This window comes from Cryptococcus depauperatus, chromosome 1 (genome assembly GCF_001720195.1).
Source record: "Cryptococcus depauperatus CBS 7841 chromosome 1, complete sequence".
Taxonomy (NCBI): domain Eukaryota; kingdom Fungi; phylum Basidiomycota; class Tremellomycetes; order Tremellales; family Cryptococcaceae; genus Cryptococcus; species Cryptococcus depauperatus.
The window spans coordinates 1,050,069-1,067,647 of NC_089468.1; the positions used below are offsets into that span (position 1 = coordinate 1,050,069).

A 17,579-nucleotide genomic window follows, 5' to 3' on the forward strand; every position below is an offset into this window, starting at 1 on the left:
TCACGCGATGATCGTCTGAAAAGTCTCACCAGTCCAGTCAGCCACTGGGTTTGACCTCGTTTTTATTCGACTCCCATTTTTTTACTTCAACCACTGCGCTCGATTCAGATCAAAAGTTTCATTAGTCTTCTTTGTGAGTGGGACAGAGCGTACGCTACCGGCTCGTACCAGGAATTCACACGCTCATTTGTTGCCGTCCAACTGTATATATGCAGTGGCCGCCCTCACGAGATTGGAAGCCCAGCTCTCTTCCTTTCTGCCTCGCTTCTCTTTCTGCCACCTTAATCTCGTCTGTAGCTTACGTTCTTTTACCCTTCCTCTCTCTTTGTAGTCGGTAATCGCATAGCGGATTTATATCTAGTCTCAATTCTTCAACTATACACCCTTTTATATCAACGACTTGCAATGTCTTCTCCACAGAACCCTCCAGCCCTCCCCATGGCAAACGCTAGACCATTCGCTGTTCCCATCAAGAAGCCCGTGGAAGATGAACCAAGAGTGTCGTGAGAGATGTCCTTTTACTTGCCGAGGGTGTTTGGCCTGACCAAGACTCCCATTCAGTCGTCCACCTGTGAAGGGCTTCAACCATCATGTCAATATTCGAGAGAATAGCGAATTGTCGCCCAAGTCTACACATGTGGGCTCTTGACTGTCTTTTGGCTCACGTCATGCTAAAATGCCATAGGTGCAACTTGGGGCTGACGTTTACCCTATCGATAATTTCCCTGATATTTCCAAGCTTCGAATCCTCGATGAAAACTATGCCTCTTCGCAATGGGATCAAGTTGGTTATTTTTCAAAACTGGAAATTGACGATTTGCTGACATTGCGTCTAGGTAGCGTCCCACAACACACCTGCTAGGAAAAGGGATAGTAGGTTGTGCATATCCTGAATGACTGGCATGGCTGATTTTGCTTTACTAGGTGATCAGTCGTTTCAAACTCCCCGTCGGTTTAGCTTGGCCAGCAATCTCACACGTTCCTCTTCTCCAACGCCTGGTTTGAGCAATACCCCTTTTACGCCTCGTTCATCGTTTACCGCTGGCTCTCGTGGTATGCCAACGACCCCTTATACCCCCGCGTTCAGCTATGATAGCAGGAGGCCCAGTGCATGCAGTGATGTCCTGGGTGACTATGCGGAGAAGTCGGAAAAGGCAGTTGATTGGAATATGAATGCAGAGATTGTGGGGAGATATCTACTCGTGCGTAACCAAGTTTACCGTTGAAACCAAGCTGACCTGTTTTCAGATTACCAACGTCCCTTCCGACTCTAGTGAATTTGATTTTCGTGACATGATTCAAGTGCGATTTTGTTTTGAGTTTTGAATTTTAACTAATATATTACCAGAACATTGCAGAATTTAAGGCATTAGTTATAAAACATTTGCGAAGCAAAGGCTGTGTATGCTTGTTTTTGTTTCTGCCAGTTTATGTTGGCTTATCATGTCTACAGGTTATCGTGGCTTTCTTTGATCCTCGTGAGAATTTGAAGGTTTACCAGAGGCTCCGTTCGGGCCCGATTTCTATTGGGGCATCTTATCCCCAGGTTGAGCTTCAATGTATGCCAGTCAGTAAAGACATTGTGGAGACTGTAAGCGTGCTGGTCGCTCTTATGTGTGGCTGCTGATAGATGGCCAGGTAACTGGACATGGTCGCGCATGGGAACAAATCTGGAAGACTTCTATCTCTACCGTCAGAATTGAGATTAATGGTGGTCTTCCTATGGCTTTGGATACTATGGAGGTACGATCACTTGTTGTATTTTGAACAACACGCTGATATCCTGTTAGAGAGTGATGGCTGCTATTGGGTCCGTCCAACATCTTGAAGCCGAGGGCTACGATGGCCGGGTAAGTTGACAAGTGATACAAAATGAATGCTGACAGCTGCCAAAGTCGTTCATTGTGGAATTTTACGACACTCGTGACGCTGCACAAGCCATCGAGGCTCTAGACAGGCAGACCGCCGGTCAAGCCTTGCTCCATGTCGAATACTATTGTCCTGTCAACAAGGAATCTGCTCCTGTCAGGCCTTCGCTTGGGCGTCAGGGGTTCTCACTTGGCTCTGCTGCATACATTCCGGGCTCTCTCAACGTATTGCGTTCAAATTCTGCTTCTCATATTGACATTTTGACTGCATCCCACCCTGTGGATGACATCTATAGCCGTCGCAAATCTTCTCCCTCTTCGCTTGGAAGGTTTCGAGCCGATGAGGATTTTTTCAGCTCTCAGTCACCATCTTATTCTTCTAGCAAGCGAGAGCGAAACATTTCCAGTCCTATTTCTCCTTGTTGGAACAAGGAGCCGAGTACATATTCAGACTATGAAGGTACTCCATCTCGCATTCTGTCTTTGTCGAGAAGGCTCTCTGAGGCAGGTACTGTACAAGGCCTTGTAAACAGGGCGGACATCACGGCCAGAGCCAAGCAACGACAGGGCTTGGGCGGTCATTGGGACGTCAATGACCGCAAGGCCATTCCTGAACAAAACAGAGTGTTCCCCGAGAGAATCACTGCTGGGTTGGATTTCCGCACAACCGTGATGGTCAAGGATGTGCCTGTACGTGGTTTATTGCAGTATCGGGTTAATACTTATCGGTGTTGCAGAACAAGCTCTCTCGTCAGGAACTTGTCGACATTCTCAACGAAGTCGTTCCAGGAGACTTTGATTTTGTATACTTACGCTTTGATTTCAAGAACTGTTGCAATGTAAGGTCTTGAAAGTGCAACATCCAAAGACTAATCCTTTTCAGGTCGGTTATGCCTTTGTTAACTTTTGCAGTGTTCAGTCTCTCTTGAGATTTATTGAGGCTCGCGTGGGAAAAAAATGGAACATGTTTTCTAGTGAAAAGGTCTTGCAACTGTCTTATGCCGACATCCAGTACGTGTTTTGGATTCTTTTGACTGATAAACTGTATTGACCATGTCCTTAGAGGCAAGGCCGCGTTGATCAACAAGTTTAAAAACTCTGCTGTCATGGGTGTCATTGAACCTTGGCGTCCTCAGATCTTTTATACGAACGGGTCTTTGAAAGGGCAACCTGAACCGTTTCCCGAATCTGACAATCTTGCGATAAGGCAACGCTCAATGTCGGCTCAAATTTCTTCTTTTGCGGGTGAGTATTCTCTTTGTGTTCAAGACTATTATTTACGCCCTATAGGTACAACCAAGACTCTGTTTGACATTGAACGACCGTACGAATATCGCGCTACGCCTTATGATCACTGTTTCTGAACATTATCCTTTGATTCTCAAACTACTTTTGCCTTGACTGCCTGGGTCGCCCTTGATCCTTGTGCGTCTGTTGGTATCTCATGCGTGCAGGTATTCGACGGTCTTTTCGAGTCTTTTCATCTTTATATTTTTTTTGGCAGCATATTCATCTATTTATTTTTTTATTGCAGAATCATTTCAAAATCGTCTTTGAGTTTTGGGCAAATTTACGAGCGCCATAACGATGACAAACAAAAATCAGAAATCACATTGTAGATTAATCTTTAGCCATTCTCGTGTTGCTATCATACATGTCTCTCATGCGTCATTCACTCTTTTGCGTCTCACGATATCGTGCAACCTTTCTAGACTCCGCCATATATATGCAACTTTTTTATTTCTATTCTTCACTTTGTATATCTCTGGGTTGAAAGGGAAAAAGTGCATTTGAAATATTAAGAGTAAATGATGTGAATATGTTTAGATTATACGACGAATATCAGATGCAGTCGCTATCGCTACAACCAGTTAATTGTGTATGTGTTTCAGGAATGCTATATGTAAATTAAAAGAGAGACTTGGGTTTTTCTGTAACCAGATCAACATATCCTGCAATTCGTCAGCAACAGCCGGTTTAGGGTTGGATAACCTGCTTACAAAACGTGCAAGTCTAAACCGTCGCAGGTCTCTTTCCAATCAGCCTGCGCATCTCCAGTGTCGACTCTTCTCCAAACGTCAGTAATGATTTTGGTAGCTGTATCAATGTCGAAACAACACTGAGACTTGAAACCTTCAAGTAATGTGAGCACCCATTGTCGGAATGAGCCATTTGCACAAGAACCTGCGATGATGACAGGCCAAGTAAGACTGGATGACAAAAGGGTCAGCTTGAGGAGAGGAAAATACAAGATGACTTGCTCGATAGACATGCCCAGTGCAGCTGTTGACCAAGAGCAGTGCTGAAGCACTTGCTGAGCAGCATTTTGAACCCGAAAATCATCTCGAGAAAACTTGAAAACACGTCGCAAGAGGAGGATCTATGACGAGTGAGTTATGAAAGCAGGCAAACGGCAATGATAGATACCTTCATGGCATGTGCATAAGCACGATTCCCGACTTGTACTCTCTCGTGTTCCAATGTGCTCAACTGCAAACTCTCGATCCAAGCATCCACATCTTTGTCTAACCGTTGCGCTTCTTGTGTCAATTCTTCATCTAGCGGGCTGCTTGTGCTCGCGGTAATCGCCGATGAGGTATGTAGATACAGGTCAAACGTGGATGCTATCAAATCTTTGTTGGTGACCCGATTGATGAGTCGAGTGACTCGGTTCAAGAGAAGCACCATGGCCCGGGAGACTGAGCAGGATAAGTTTTCAACGACTCGCAATGTACATTATAAACTTACTGCCGAATTGGTTCTCGACCGAACGTTGTTCATAAGTTGATCTGCTATTTTCTAGCCACCAATCCTCGGCATGTTCACCTATCAGTGTTGGCTCCTTGCCTGTCGGTAGACATCCAAATGTCTCATAAATAGTCAAAATTTCCAGCATCAATTTTGCTGGACTGACAGTCACCTCTCGAGTCAACTGGGTAGGCATACTATTCTTCAACATCTCTGCCGGCCCACCACGTGTATGAATCATGTCTTTTGCAAGGTTAAAGTTATCTTGCCAATTGACACCACCAAAGAAAATATCGACGGTGGCAAGAGCGATGGCGGCTCCTAGAGCTGCTTCAGTAGTACCACTACTGGCAGCACGCCGAACCATCTTTTTACCCGTTTCTCGAAGAGTAGATGCATACTGAAACATTGCTGCTGTCTGGGGAGTTGAAACACCAGATCGGGCCAGTAGGAATGCTTGATGAATGGCACCTATGCCAAGGAGAGCGACCTGTAGAGCATCGGCAGAAGGGTTCGTTCCTATGAATGGCTAGTCAATATGAATCCATCGCAAAGACTGGGCCTTACCACGGGGCGAATCAAGAGCAAGAGGAAGATTAATTGCAAGCATAGGATTGAGTCCACTTGGTATGGCCATCATGAGTGAAGCAGCATTTGCACAATAGTGCAATATCAAACTTCGTTCTTCTGCTGTAGGAAACCATGGTAAAAGAACTTTTTTGTTTTTGACTCTTGTTAGTTTGTGTTGCTTCTTGGTAGTCTTGATATCCACCCACAAATAGGAGTTGATAGTATTGGCGCACCGCCTTGCTCGATACTCCAGCCTTGTTTACCAATGTCTAAGAGATGAACACCTGCCAATGGTGTTTCCGGTTGTTGCTGTTGCACCAACCCCATATTCAGACCCATCTCCATCAGACCCCCTCCTCTTCCTATTGCATTACCAATAATCCTGTCTGACGCGGAAACCATATTCAACGCTGATTCGTCGTACGTGTTGGTCGACTCAAGATCAAAATTGAAAGCCTTCTGTCCTGTGCCAACATACTCACTGTGGGTAGTAACTGATAAAGCCTTCTTTCCGCGCTCATTGTCTTCACTTTCCTCTCCACTCAGTCTTTCCTTAATATTTGTATTATCATCTACAGCAGCGATGCCAGCATTGGCCGTGGCAGAGTCACTGCTGGTGCACCCGGGATATACACAGTCTTTCTTTGCAATGATGCAGCGTTTACAAATTGGTCGAGCTTCATCACATTTTATACGTCGAGAACGACAACAGAGGCAGCCCGTTCGGGTTCGAGTGTACTTTTGTCTGCGCTTTTGGCCAGAACGGCCAGAAGGCCTTGATGCGGCACGGGGACTCGAAATCATCTTGAAATTGGTTGTAGAAGGACCAGGAGCGACATTAGAAGGTCTCGTTGGAGTGTTTGCCGAGGATTCCGCAGAGACGACTTGATCCGGAGAGGAACCAGAGTCCCAATGGGCTCTCGTTGTCGTATGGCGGTGGATGGTGTCTTGGGAAGACTGGTAGGGGTGAACGCGATGCTGTTGCCGACCTGTTGGGACTTTCTGAAGCCGCGGTTGGGGTTGGGGAGAAGAGATAAAGGGAGAAAGAGGCGGCTGTTGAGGTAAACCAGGATTGTTGTTTGCAAGCAGATAAGGCTGAAAGGTAAACGGTCCTGCAAAAGGCGACTGGACAGGACTAGGTGCTAGTAGATTAGCGTAAGGAAACTGTGGGTCGTTGACGGATTGAGTGTTAATTATTGGAGCGTTGACAATCCCGCCCGCAAGTGGACTGTTTTCGAGTTCTGTAAGACTGTTCAGGGCAACATCGAGGTTGGAAACGACGTTGTGGACCGGCACATCACATACCAGGTTGAGAAAATGATTGGGTTTGGGATCAATCCACATTGTTAGCGAACTGTCTTTCTAGACACCATTCAAAATATTTTCCTTCATGTACGGATTTAAAGTTTTCATATAAGCAAGGCCAATGGTGTAATGAGCTAGAAGCTCAGGCAGTGACCTTCAAAAGAGACATTCGCTCCTCTCAAGTGGCAATGCTGGTAGCACAATGGAGCACACGAGGTCCGCTTTTGCCTCTTGCAAGAAGCCTGACAGATTCTTAAGAGATCTGTCAATATATTCTGACACGCTCTCCCATTCAGTCAAGAATCAGACCCATTGCAGTTGGCCGGTGATAACGGGTTGTTTAAGCCTCTCGGCCAACGCTATTTGAAGATTCTCATGACCCGAAACGTTTCCCCTTGTTCATCGCCCCCTCACTTCCCAGAGAAGCATGAGAAGGGATAAAGGACACAATGCCATTGATCATCCCTTCATCTGATAACGTACCCCGCATTTCCCATAATTGGCCAGCGAGAAGTGACAATACATTGAAAATTCTACTCACCTGGCATCCGAAACGTTTGCGCTTCTCTTTTCAGTGGTTCGCATGGTGCTGTCATTATCGATACAAGAGGCTTGCAGCAACAGATCTTTTCCTTTGGAGTCGGAACAGGGACCGGAGAAGCCATCTGTCGCTGTAGCAGGAGGCGTATGCAGTCCGTTCTGGCCATATCCATAACTGGCCATCCTAGCTTGGGTCTCAATGCCTTTAGTGGCCATGACGGAGTATTGTAGGTCGCCAGAACGATTGAAAGATTGCTTGGGAGACGTACAGAGGCGAGATGGTACGGAGAGCTCTTGGATAGGTAGTGGAGCCGTTGCCATGTATGCCAATCAGCCTTCAATTGCCAGTATATCGTACAGCTGCTTTGAGCTCTTGCATCCAACCGCTGCCACCGTTTTGTTGAGTATGGGTAATCCAGTCGCGTTCACAAACCGCTACACAAGCGGCCTCTATGAATGCCAACGTCGCCGTCGTAAAGTCTGGCAATGACGGCTAAGGTATTAGCAACAAGCTGAGTAAGTCAATGAGTGACCAGATGAATGGTTGAATAGCAACTTGAAAATGGAAAGATACAAAAACGTAAGAAAAGAATAAAAGATAAATTAAAAGAAATGCATTTCTCCATCTATACTTTTTTTTATTATTAAAAAAAAAAAAAAGACCAGTCAGTCACCACTTCCGGCCGATTTGCCATTTTTTGCCTGCATGCGTGTGCTGCGATGATGGTCGCAAAGCGGGGATAATCGCAGCAAAATCCCCTCCAAGCAATGCTAAGATAGGGAATAGAAGGGATGCTCAGGGAAAATGTATGGGTGAATCGAATCGCAAGTGGGATGCTCCTGAAAATTAGAAGAGTAGACAAGTAGATTCGGCAGAGCTGCAGATGAGTCTTCAGTGCCATAGCCCTTACATTGTCTTCCGTATGCAGCCAATGACCATGGCGCCGCTGTTTTGCTGAGGCGTTAATGCGTAAGCACAATCAAGCGGATGGAGAGAAAAGCTTAGCATGACGCCACGACGGAAGCAACCAAAACCATACATCAGCATAAACTCTTCATACATAGCCATTTCTAGCAGAATCACGACAGGCGTCGTCTATCAATGCAGAACAAAGACGCCTAGAGAGCAGGGTATAAAGAGGGGTAGATGAGAGAGGACTCTACTACTCCGCCCAAAAGTCGGGATGGATAATTGTACAAAGAGGGGCGGCAGACCAACTCAAGAAGGACGAAGAGACGAGATTACTAACGCCGTCCGCCGGCACCGTATCCGCCATATTTCGGCTTCTTCTCAGCTGGTTTAAGAATCTATCATACACATGAGTCAGCTAGTCACCCATTGTGCCTGAGAACCAGTCGCCCACTTGGAAAGAACAGAGTAAAGTGTCATCTACGCTCATCATTGCACCAGCATTGTCAAACTCGCCACAGTAATTAGGAGCTGAGAAAAGGGTGACCAGCTGTCGTTTTGCGAAAAATTCATATCCATCTTCCACAACCTACTCTCCCGTCAGCACCGCCTATTGCCTGTTGCATAGCACATACCTGGTGTGCTCGACAAATCAAGTCCATATCATGCTTCTGCAAAAACCGAGAGACAACATCAGGTCCAAAAGTAAATGACACTCCTCGATCATTTTCACTCCATCCGGTGATATCTTTGTCTGGATCAGACCATAGCAAGTCGCAAAGAAGACCTGTCCTAGAATTAGCGTGAAGCAAACAAGAAACTCGCAAATGTACCAGTGTCGGGAACGTCCGTCGGTCGCATTACTCTCCTAATCTGTTCCATGCTCTGCAAGTCCGGACTCAGTCCACCGTGCATTGTGAAGATTTTTTCGTCAATGATAGCTGCAATGGGAAGGCAATTAAAACAGTCTGTGAACGTCTTCCAAAGCTTAATATTATAACGACGTTTGCCTATACATCTATCAGCTTTATAGACAATGCCGACGACACGACTCACATTCATCGTAAAATCCGTAAATTCTGTTGATACTCGCACACTCGTGGTTTCCCCTCAGGATGAAAAAGTTTTCCGGATATTTGATCTTGTATGCCAACAACAAACAAATAGTCTCGAGCGATTGTTTACCTCGGTCGACATAGTCGCCAAGGAAGAGGTAGTTGGCTTCAGGGGGAAAACCGCCATATTCAAACAAACGAAGCAGGTCATAATATTGTCCATGGATATCACCTGGACCCGTTTCGTCAGTCCGATACCAAGCCAAGCCGCCAACATACCGCATATCTTGATGGGAGCTTCAAGTTCGAGGAGGATGGGTTGGCTGATAAAGATTTCACGTGCCTTTGTGCAGAGGTACTTGATCTCGTACTCTGCCAGTTGAACAGCCTTGCCTGGCCTATTACCTCGTACTATTGCATTCCTTGTCAGCAACCTAATCATCCTGTCCAGCGATCAAGATGCGCCATTGTCGATATTGTCCCAAGACAGACACACCTTCCAACAATCGGTCAATGACTGAATCGAGATCAATTTCTGGCTGCTCCCCCATGTTTCGAATGCTTTCAGACCTTCGAGGTGATAGTGAAGATGCTTTTGGTTTATAAATGTAACTAAAGAAATATTCTTCAAAAGTTGAAAAGAAAAGCGCGTTGGCAACTGCGAGAGCGAGGATGATGCAAGGGAGCTTGTTCGGTGGCGCCAAATTTGAAAACGCCGTATAACTCCGGCACGTCTGGTATTTATTGCATAAAATCATAATATATTCTCATTTCATCTTTCAACAGCAATTACAAGAAATATACCGCTCTTCACTGAGTCTGCACCTATGGACTGATTGGGATATGGGGCACAGTATTGGTGGTCGTTTGCACAGGATGACTTGCATCGCCAGTAACAGTACTGGGATTGGCAGGGACTGTTTCTGTTTTGGCATTGGTGGATGTAACAGCTGCGACAGAGGCGGTGGTGGTGGTTGGAGGAAGCATCGCATCCGTTGCCTGTAGAGACAATCAGTAACCCTTGTTGGTAAAGCATGACCATCCACGCACTTCGTTCAAAAACACTTCGACTTTGTCTATGCCCTTGTGCACGACGTTGGTGACTTGGGTGATGAGACCAGGATGGGTATTTGAAGACGTTTTTTGGTCAATGGTGTCGGTGATTTGGTTGAATGTGCTCTGAATATTGACGTTATCTCACGATATTTGGCGACTGGAGAGGACCTACATGGACAGCGTGGAGGCCTTGTTCGAATAGACCTTCTGTCTTTTCGCCTGCTTCACCTACTACTGCTGTAGTGCCGCCAATAGTGTTTGATACAGTCGCCGAAGCATTGTCGATAGACTTGTCCAAAGTCCCCGCAGAGGTTGGCATGGCAGTTGTGGAAGGGTTATTACCCTAAACATATGCACTCAGTATGCTATCAAGCCAATCTTACGGATCCATTCCACCAACCCACCTCAATTTTGTCTACAATCTGTTCTAATTTGGCAGCAGCTTTGTCGGTAAACGGCTTGGTAGCTTCCTGCATTTTATGAACATATGGCTCTGCCTTATCCCAATACTTCGTACCATCCAATGTCAGTCACACCCTCTAATCACATGAATCGATGACGCACAGGTTTAGCCGCATCTCTTGCCTTTTCAAGGATGTTTGTTTCAGCAATAGGATCAAGAGCCTTTGCAGGTGGCTGAGCAAGATCTTCAGCTGGTGTGACAGGTTTAGGAGCATCGGCAGTTGCTAGTATCGTAGATTCAGACGTAGCAGAAGCTGGTACGATCGTCTCTTGGGCAGTCATTCTGAGGGTTTAGATGAATTTGTACAAGAAAAATGCTAAATTAGTAACAAAGTATGAATAGAAATTAATGTAATTGAGTATTGTGGTTAGTTATTTTGACATGGCCGAGATTAGAGCGGAATGACGTCATATATAGCATTCCATCTTTTCTGCCCTTGTTAAAATAACGTATTCCAGTAAAGGACAGCTTCTGACATAGAAATGGCAGACAAGTCTAACAGAATGGACATTATTGATTCATAATGTAAAGATCAATCTACCTATGCATCTCCGTGAACAGTATAGTGCCCTACTGCCTCTCGCGTACCCAAAAGAATGTTTTAAGCGCCGAAATTTGAATAAGTTCATCCCCATGTCTTGTTCATTTTGTCATTGAAAGAAGTTCAATAAAGGTAGATTCGGATGCCGGTATATAGGATGCTGTTCTATGTTGAATGGGTTAAAGGCGACTGTCAGTCCCTTGATTTTTGATTGTGATGCCCTCTTCATCATCTCATTCATATTTCATCCACGCACGTCTTACTTGGACTGCCTCTCTCCCTGGTTGGTTTGCCCGCCTCTCCCTCGGGAGCCTCTACCCCCCCTGCTAGCACCAGGCCCACCGTTAGATTGCCTTTGTTGACCTCCTTGTCCTTGTCCACCAGTCCTATTGCTCTTGGGCTTGGATCTCTCGTCCTTTTCTTTCCTCGGTTCAAAGAACAAAGTTCCCTGAGGGAACTTGGTACCACCTTCGCCTCCTTGTTCAATTGGAAGCGAGTGCTGAACGGCCTTTCGAGCAGAATCAACGCGAACAAATTCTACAAAGGCGCAGGCTTTGGATTTCACAATCTCAACAGACTTGATCTCGCCAAATTTGGAAGCAATCTTGGAGAGCTCGGTTTCAGAGATATATTCGGACGAGTTTTGGTCGTTGGGAGACCAGTTAGGAAGCTATGACATGGTCAATCTTGACTCAGATAAATGTTTGCGGACCCACCTTGACAAAACAGTGAGCAGTTTGAATCTTGGAGATATCCACATTATCCTGTCGTTGCTGCTGGGGCTGTTGGGGTTGACGCTTCTGCTGCTGGCCAGATCCGGATGTGGCAGGCTTATCTTCCTTCTTTGTTGCGGGGGCGGCGGGGACGGCGGGGGCGGCAGGAGCGGCAGGAGCTGGTGTAGAAGAAGATGGGCTAGCCGTTGTGACAGGAGGTTTACCCCAAGCAGTATTGGGCATATTGGAAGCAGCCATAGATGCCCAAGTCTTCGGTTTGGGAGGGGCAGCAGGCTGGGCAGGGGCAGCAGCAGATGAGCGAGCGTTGCCATTGATAATAGGGGCAGCAGCCTTTGGGGCTGCTTTGACAGGTGAAGCCTCTTTGGGCGCGGATACTGAAGGAGTGGGAGCAGGGGATGGGACGGATTCGGTAGCAGAAATAGACGCAGCAGCTTCCTCAACAGGAGGGTTAACAGCAGTGGTAGGCTCTTCCACAGCAGGAGCCCGCTGTTCGGGAGCAACGTCCTTGTCGGGTATAGAAGCCACCAGGGCCTCTACAGGTACGATAGTAGGAACAACGGCAGCGGGAGCGGTGGCAGGCGCTGGTTCTGGAGTAGGATCAATAGCGGGCTCTTGGGTAACCTTTGTCTCCTCTGGCAGTTTATCTTGGACCTTGGGCTGAGAAGGCTCTGGTTGAGAAGCTTCGCTAACCTCTTCTTCCTCATCAACATCTTCTCTCAGATACCTAAAAATGTCATTGAGTACAAAGTAACCACCAGGTTGCTCCGCCAAAAAGAATGTCTGAGAAAATTTCCGCCATGACTGGTTATTATTGCAGAGTTCTCCGAGAACGAGAATGATGATGCCGCCATCTGCTGAAGACTGTGAATCCATGGAGTGAATGTAAACTTTACATTGGTTGTAGCCAATTTGGAGTATGCGATCGTGAATTTCCTGCTGACCATAGGCCGGGGTGACATCTTCACCCTCTTCACCATGAATAAAAGTGGATCGTTTATTGTAAAAACAATGAAGACGATGAGGTTGCGAGTTGACAAAGTTGCTACGGGTTATCAGTTAGGAAATAAAAAGCATAGCGAAGACTGACTAGTATTGTGGGACAAACTGCCATCCAACGTCTTGCGGCTTGATTTTGGACTGTGTAGCTGAGATGTCTGTAGATTGATTAGAGGCCATTTTAGTGGACGTGAAGGGGGCGAGGGCTACAAAGAAGTGTAAACAGGCAGCCAAACTGAGCCGAAAATATCAACGTACATGGGAGATTAACAAAAGAGAAGGATAGAATTTGTTGGAACAATTGAGATGACTTTTATCTAATCATTGAAAAGTCAGTATATTTCGGAGATATAACGGTGATAGCAGAGTGGCGGCGGACGTTGGCGATACTCCGTGAACTCTTCTACTCTTCTATTACGCGTCGTTACTTATTTCTATATTTTACAATTGTTCATCAACTATGTCTATCAATTATCAACAATCCCTTGCCGACTTGCAGTCAGCTTACGACTCTGAAAACTCTGAGAAGGTTGCTTCGTTACTTACGAAGCTCAAACTGGAACTGGCACAATCTGGCCTATATTTTGCCCCACCAACTGCCAACCCTCGAGACTTGGTGGCTGCGCGATCAATTCTTGAAATTGGCGCATTCCAGTCGCTAAGGCAAGGCGATCTCAAGTCATATGCTCGATATAATTTTGCTCTGCAGCCATTCTATGACAACTTGAAGGATTTAATGCCACCATCTCCCAACAGACCAGTCACTTTAGGACTGCACCTTCTTGGTCTATTAAGCGAGAATTTGTTGACAGAATTTCACACCCTTCTCGAGACTTTGAAGCCAGAGGATCTCAATGATAGCTTTATAAGATTACCAATTGATCTGTAGGTGAAATGTTCGCTGCCCAGCCTCCACTCACTCACACTCAACAGTGAAAGATGGTTAATGGAGGGCGCCTACAATAAGGTGTACCGTGCTAAAGACCGTGTGCCAAGAGTAGAATTTGGGTTTCTGCTGGAACGGCTGATGGGAACTGTCCGGTAAGCCAAGAATGTTGTTCTTCTACTTTCGCTAAGCCTTTCCACAGTGGGCAAATAGCATCCACTATTGAGTCATCATATCCTTCACTCCCCCTTCAACATGCTGCAACCCTTCTTTTCTACAAAACAGGCGAGATAGCTTCACTTACAGACTTTGCCTCTACACGCGGATGGTCGCTTTCACCAAACACTCAATCATTTACATTCCCTCACTCTACCAAACCTGATATAGCCCTCGCCGCCGCAGAAAGTAGCTCAGAGGTCACAGCTGCCACTATTGACAAGCTCAAAGGGACAGGAGTTATCAAGGGCGTACCCATGGAAACAATGGTGGGGCCTGCCTTGAAATTAGCACAGCAATTGGAGGCTATCGTGTAAGAAGAAGCATGCACATTGATGTACACTCTATCAAAACGATACTCTACAATCTGTTTTACAACCAAATCTACGCATTTGACACGAATAACCGATATCTTAAACCCGACGATACTGCAGAGGATATTTTTGAGTCCAATATACAGTAAGTGGCTAATATAATTCGGAAGTATCAAAAATCAACTGAAAAGTTTACCATTCCTTGTACAACTTTCTTTATTCTTGCCTAATATCACAATACACCTACATAGGAGCTATTATTCCAATCAACAATATATTCTTGAATGCTCTTCCGCAACTGTCACTAATGTATCGCCTATAGGCATACAATTGGATAGCTGCACACATGGCTATTCCTTAGCCAGCTTTCACCGACAGGTGAAAAAGACGTAAGACGACTTTGTTCAGACAAAATTCACGAAAGTCAATATTTGATGCCAATTCAGGCGAATTGAACGGACTCATCGGGGCCTCTGGACATTGAAATAAGAACCGTTAGATGTCAGTATGTCTGTAAAAAAACCTTGACACTTTTGGTATTGCCTGAAGCTGCGTATCCAAACTTGGAACATTGGGCTAGATTCTGACTCATCGATTTTTTTGGTTGTTGATGCCAGCAACTAAGTCTTATCAATTATTAAACTTCATTCTAAATCCAAAACACTTGGTAATATCACCTTTACGCTATCACCATTTTTCTGATTCACATATATGCAATCATCTTTATAGACGACATACGCATGAACTCACCAAGTACATTTGAAGATATGTGATAATTGGCTTGCAGATCATGGTATAGATGTGTGTCAATTCCTTGGAAACATCGATTTAAAAGTTTGAGTTGTCTGTATGACTCCTGTAATTGCTCTTGGACAACGAGCTATCTATTTCCCTTCATGTCAAGGCTCAACCTCTAGGACTATGTGACATACCTCAGCATCATTTCAGCGAAAGCGAAAGAGTAAATTGAAGGTGTCACAAGAGCTTAGCTTATTGAGTGAGACTTGACACATTCATGTTTTATGATAAGACTGAATATATTGACGTAGCCATAAACTGTATGGGTGACCATGTATAATTCAACTGACTTGATTTGGCCAATTTCACAGTTATATGACCATGTTAATATCGTTTCTTCATGCGCTTGACCTTTCCGCCTTTTCCTCAAGCTGCAGCTCTTTTACTCTTTCCTCTAGCTGTGTATCAAGCTTCTCAAGAGCATCTTGCCCTACAGTCTGATTACCAGCCTCAAAGACCTTTTTACTACCCTCCCCATTCTTGTTATGACGTGCCACACCATTAGGATAGCCTTGGCCTTTGTTTTTAACCTTTCTTAATCCGCTGGAAGTAGGCGTCTGACTGGGGGTTGGGGTTCTAGAATTTTTGTCTTTTGAAGACAATAAAATTGTCACTGGCCCCTATGATTTTGTGTCAATTCAGTTTGTGAAACCAGTCCCGTAAATAACGAGAAGTACATCATTTGTTAGAGAAACTTGCATATTTGCACCGAATCGGCCGTCTTCCTTTACAATGAGCCTATTGAATTAGGAGGAAAGCTTAACTGACCTTTAATCTTCAACGGATGATAGGCCTGTTTGATTTCTTCCAGAAAAGAGGAATAGAGTGCCTTTCCAGGTACCGTTGACTATCAAGCTATGCATCAGCTCTGTCAAAGATAACTTCAACGGGCGATCGGTCACTGGAAACTGACCATGGATTCATGAAAATCGGGTTTTGAGCCTTTGAAAGTAGCTAGGAGAGTGAATTGTGAAACTTCGAAATACAATATTTTTATCAGTCAGACGCTGCAGACGTTGGCATATCTAACAATGTAGGAAACGCACCACACAACACCTCTCCATCAATATCCTTGACATTCTTCTTCCACCCTCCTCCGTCCTCATCTTCCCATAACTTAGCTGTCAGTATTTTCTTAATAATTTGCGTAGCGTCAGAAGGTTCATCATCTAAGACCCGCTCGTCTCCATCAGTTACCGAGAGATACTGAAGATTCAAGAGAAGGGACCGTCGCACATCGATCAATACCAACAAGAATCAAAAGACCTTTGTTGATTGAAGAAATAGTCTCTCCGTCCACTGCGATATCGCATGTCAAGTGAGCATGATACCACCAACAGCACTGATCCAGCTTGCCTGCTACCGATGCGTTAACGACTCGCTGCAAGACTGCCTTCATGATGAATGAATTGAATAATATTCAAAAGAGAAATTTGGCAAGTGGTTAAAATGAAGTTACCTCCACTTATATATTACGTAATTACAAGATGCAATGAACATTACAATAGTTTATGCATTAGAAAGTTCAAATCATTATATATATCCTATTACAAATTAATTGCCATGGGCATAAACACATTTGTAATACTGACTCTCAATAATGTAATGCATTTTCTAATCAACATTACCACTTTAAAGTTTGAATATACCATATCAGATTAGATATATTCTTTTTAATAATCCCGATACTTGATTTGTATCTATAAATGTTTTCGATTCCATTCAAATCTCATATTACATCTCCACAACTTGACTAACTCTCAACTCTTTATTTCCTCCAGTTTCCTTTCACTAGGTGACTCCTAATAACATGCTTACGCATATAGCACATCTTGGCTGGCTTGGTGCTGGATAACCGTGAACGCGATCACTCGTGAACTCAATCTAAAGAGCGTTACATCAGAATTTATCGGCTGCTTGGACAATTCTTCAAAACGACTTGGTGCGATCGATATAAGGAAGGCGGCCTCACAAAAGTCATACTATGACTGCTCAGCAAGTATTCTTCATGGCATTTGTTATGGTAATTGTACTCATTCAATATTAGGATCTTTGTGTCAAAGCCGGGGGCTGTTCATACTCCTACTTTGCCAATCTTGGAAAGATTGTTCAGGTATACGCTTGCTCTGTGACAGGACCTAAACCATCAGACTATGTGATACAGCCGGTGGAATCATTTGAGTGTCGTCTGGGACAGACAAAGGTGCATCTGCGACAAGCCCCAGGCTGCTGGTATAATCCTAGGCTGCTCTGACACAGACTGATCACCATTTTATCGTCTGTTCGTCTAGATTCATTGGCCCATTCTTTAGGGCAGGCACATGCTCTTCTCACTTGTAGTGTTTCCAGATACGTGAAAAAGAGCGAGCTGAAAGGATTCTCTTCTTACTTACTCTGGCTACTGATGTCGCTGTGGCGGTGTTACGTCTGTTAGAGCGTAGAAGCGTGTGGAGCACCTGGTGCAGACTTTTCATATGTGTACAAGACTACAAAGCAGTCACAAGGCAAGCTCGTCATGGAGACGGGACCAAACAGAATAAAGAAATTGGGAAAGCGCCCAAAGAATGAAGAGCCCAAAA

The 17,579-nt window shown here is 45.0% G+C and overlaps 7 protein-coding genes across 7 annotated transcripts; 2 read left to right on the forward strand and 5 right to left on the reverse strand.

Moving 5' to 3' along the window:
- Positions 1-405: 405 nt before the first annotated feature.
- On the forward strand, positions 406-3,232 carry L203_100416 (uncharacterized protein; the record flags this gene model as incomplete). Its single annotated transcript, XM_066209875.1, has 15 exons — positions 406-503; positions 562-637; positions 686-784; positions 837-873; positions 925-1,202; positions 1,249-1,302; positions 1,349-1,402; positions 1,454-1,591; positions 1,639-1,743; positions 1,791-1,850; positions 1,896-2,558; positions 2,606-2,707; positions 2,752-2,879; positions 2,932-3,113; positions 3,159-3,232. The coding sequence occupies 15 exons, from the start codon at positions 406-408 to the stop codon at positions 3,230-3,232; spliced, it is 2,148 nt and encodes a 715-aa protein (XP_066065972.1).
- Positions 3,233-3,810: 578 nt separating this feature from the next.
- L203_100417 (uncharacterized protein) lies at positions 3,811-7,352 on the reverse strand (the record flags this gene model as incomplete). Its single annotated transcript, XM_066209876.1, has 8 exons — positions 3,811-3,820; positions 3,869-4,078; positions 4,130-4,248; positions 4,296-4,567; positions 4,617-5,135; positions 5,184-5,330; positions 5,393-6,540; positions 7,033-7,352. The coding sequence occupies 8 exons, from the start codon at positions 7,350-7,352 to the stop codon at positions 3,811-3,813; spliced, it is 2,745 nt and encodes a 914-aa protein (XP_066065973.1).
- Positions 7,353-8,276: 924 nt separating this feature from the next.
- Positions 8,277-9,547, reverse strand: L203_100418 (serine/threonine-protein phosphatase PP1; the record flags this gene model as incomplete). The annotated part of the gene is made up of 7 exons (XM_066209877.1): positions 8,277-8,339; positions 8,396-8,530; positions 8,577-8,728; positions 8,775-8,951; positions 8,998-9,228; positions 9,276-9,407; positions 9,493-9,547. 7 exons carry the CDS (start codon positions 9,545-9,547, stop codon positions 8,277-8,279), a joined length of 945 nt encoding a protein of 314 aa, XP_066065974.1.
- Positions 9,548-9,821: 274 nt separating this feature from the next.
- L203_100419 (uncharacterized protein) lies at positions 9,822-10,796 on the reverse strand (the record flags this gene model as incomplete). Its single annotated transcript, XM_066209878.1, has 5 exons — positions 9,822-9,995; positions 10,047-10,175; positions 10,225-10,395; positions 10,457-10,561; positions 10,617-10,796. The coding sequence occupies 5 exons, from the start codon at positions 10,794-10,796 to the stop codon at positions 9,822-9,824; spliced, it is 759 nt and encodes a 252-aa protein (XP_066065975.1).
- A 519-nt stretch (positions 10,797-11,315) lies between these two features.
- L203_100420 (uncharacterized protein) lies at positions 11,316-12,966 on the reverse strand (the record flags this gene model as incomplete). The annotated part of the gene is made up of 3 exons (XM_066209879.1): positions 11,316-11,726; positions 11,773-12,832; positions 12,878-12,966. 3 exons carry the CDS (start codon positions 12,964-12,966, stop codon positions 11,316-11,318), a joined length of 1,560 nt encoding a protein of 519 aa, XP_066065976.1.
- A 280-nt stretch (positions 12,967-13,246) lies between these two features.
- Positions 13,247-14,205, forward strand: L203_100421 (uncharacterized protein; the record flags this gene model as incomplete). The annotated part of the gene is made up of 3 exons (XM_066209880.1): positions 13,247-13,671; positions 13,720-13,827; positions 13,875-14,205. The coding sequence occupies 3 exons, from the start codon at positions 13,247-13,249 to the stop codon at positions 14,203-14,205; spliced, it is 864 nt and encodes a 287-aa protein (XP_066065977.1).
- A 1,133-nt stretch (positions 14,206-15,338) lies between these two features.
- On the reverse strand, positions 15,339-16,399 carry L203_100422 (D-tyrosyl-tRNA(Tyr) deacylase; the record flags this gene model as incomplete). The annotated part of the gene is made up of 7 exons (XM_066209881.1): positions 15,339-15,620; positions 15,678-15,721; positions 15,769-15,847; positions 15,914-15,975; positions 16,047-16,169; positions 16,237-16,299; positions 16,357-16,399. The coding sequence occupies 7 exons, from the start codon at positions 16,397-16,399 to the stop codon at positions 15,339-15,341; spliced, it is 696 nt and encodes a 231-aa protein (XP_066065978.1).
- Between the last annotated feature and the right edge of the window lie 1,180 nt (positions 16,400-17,579).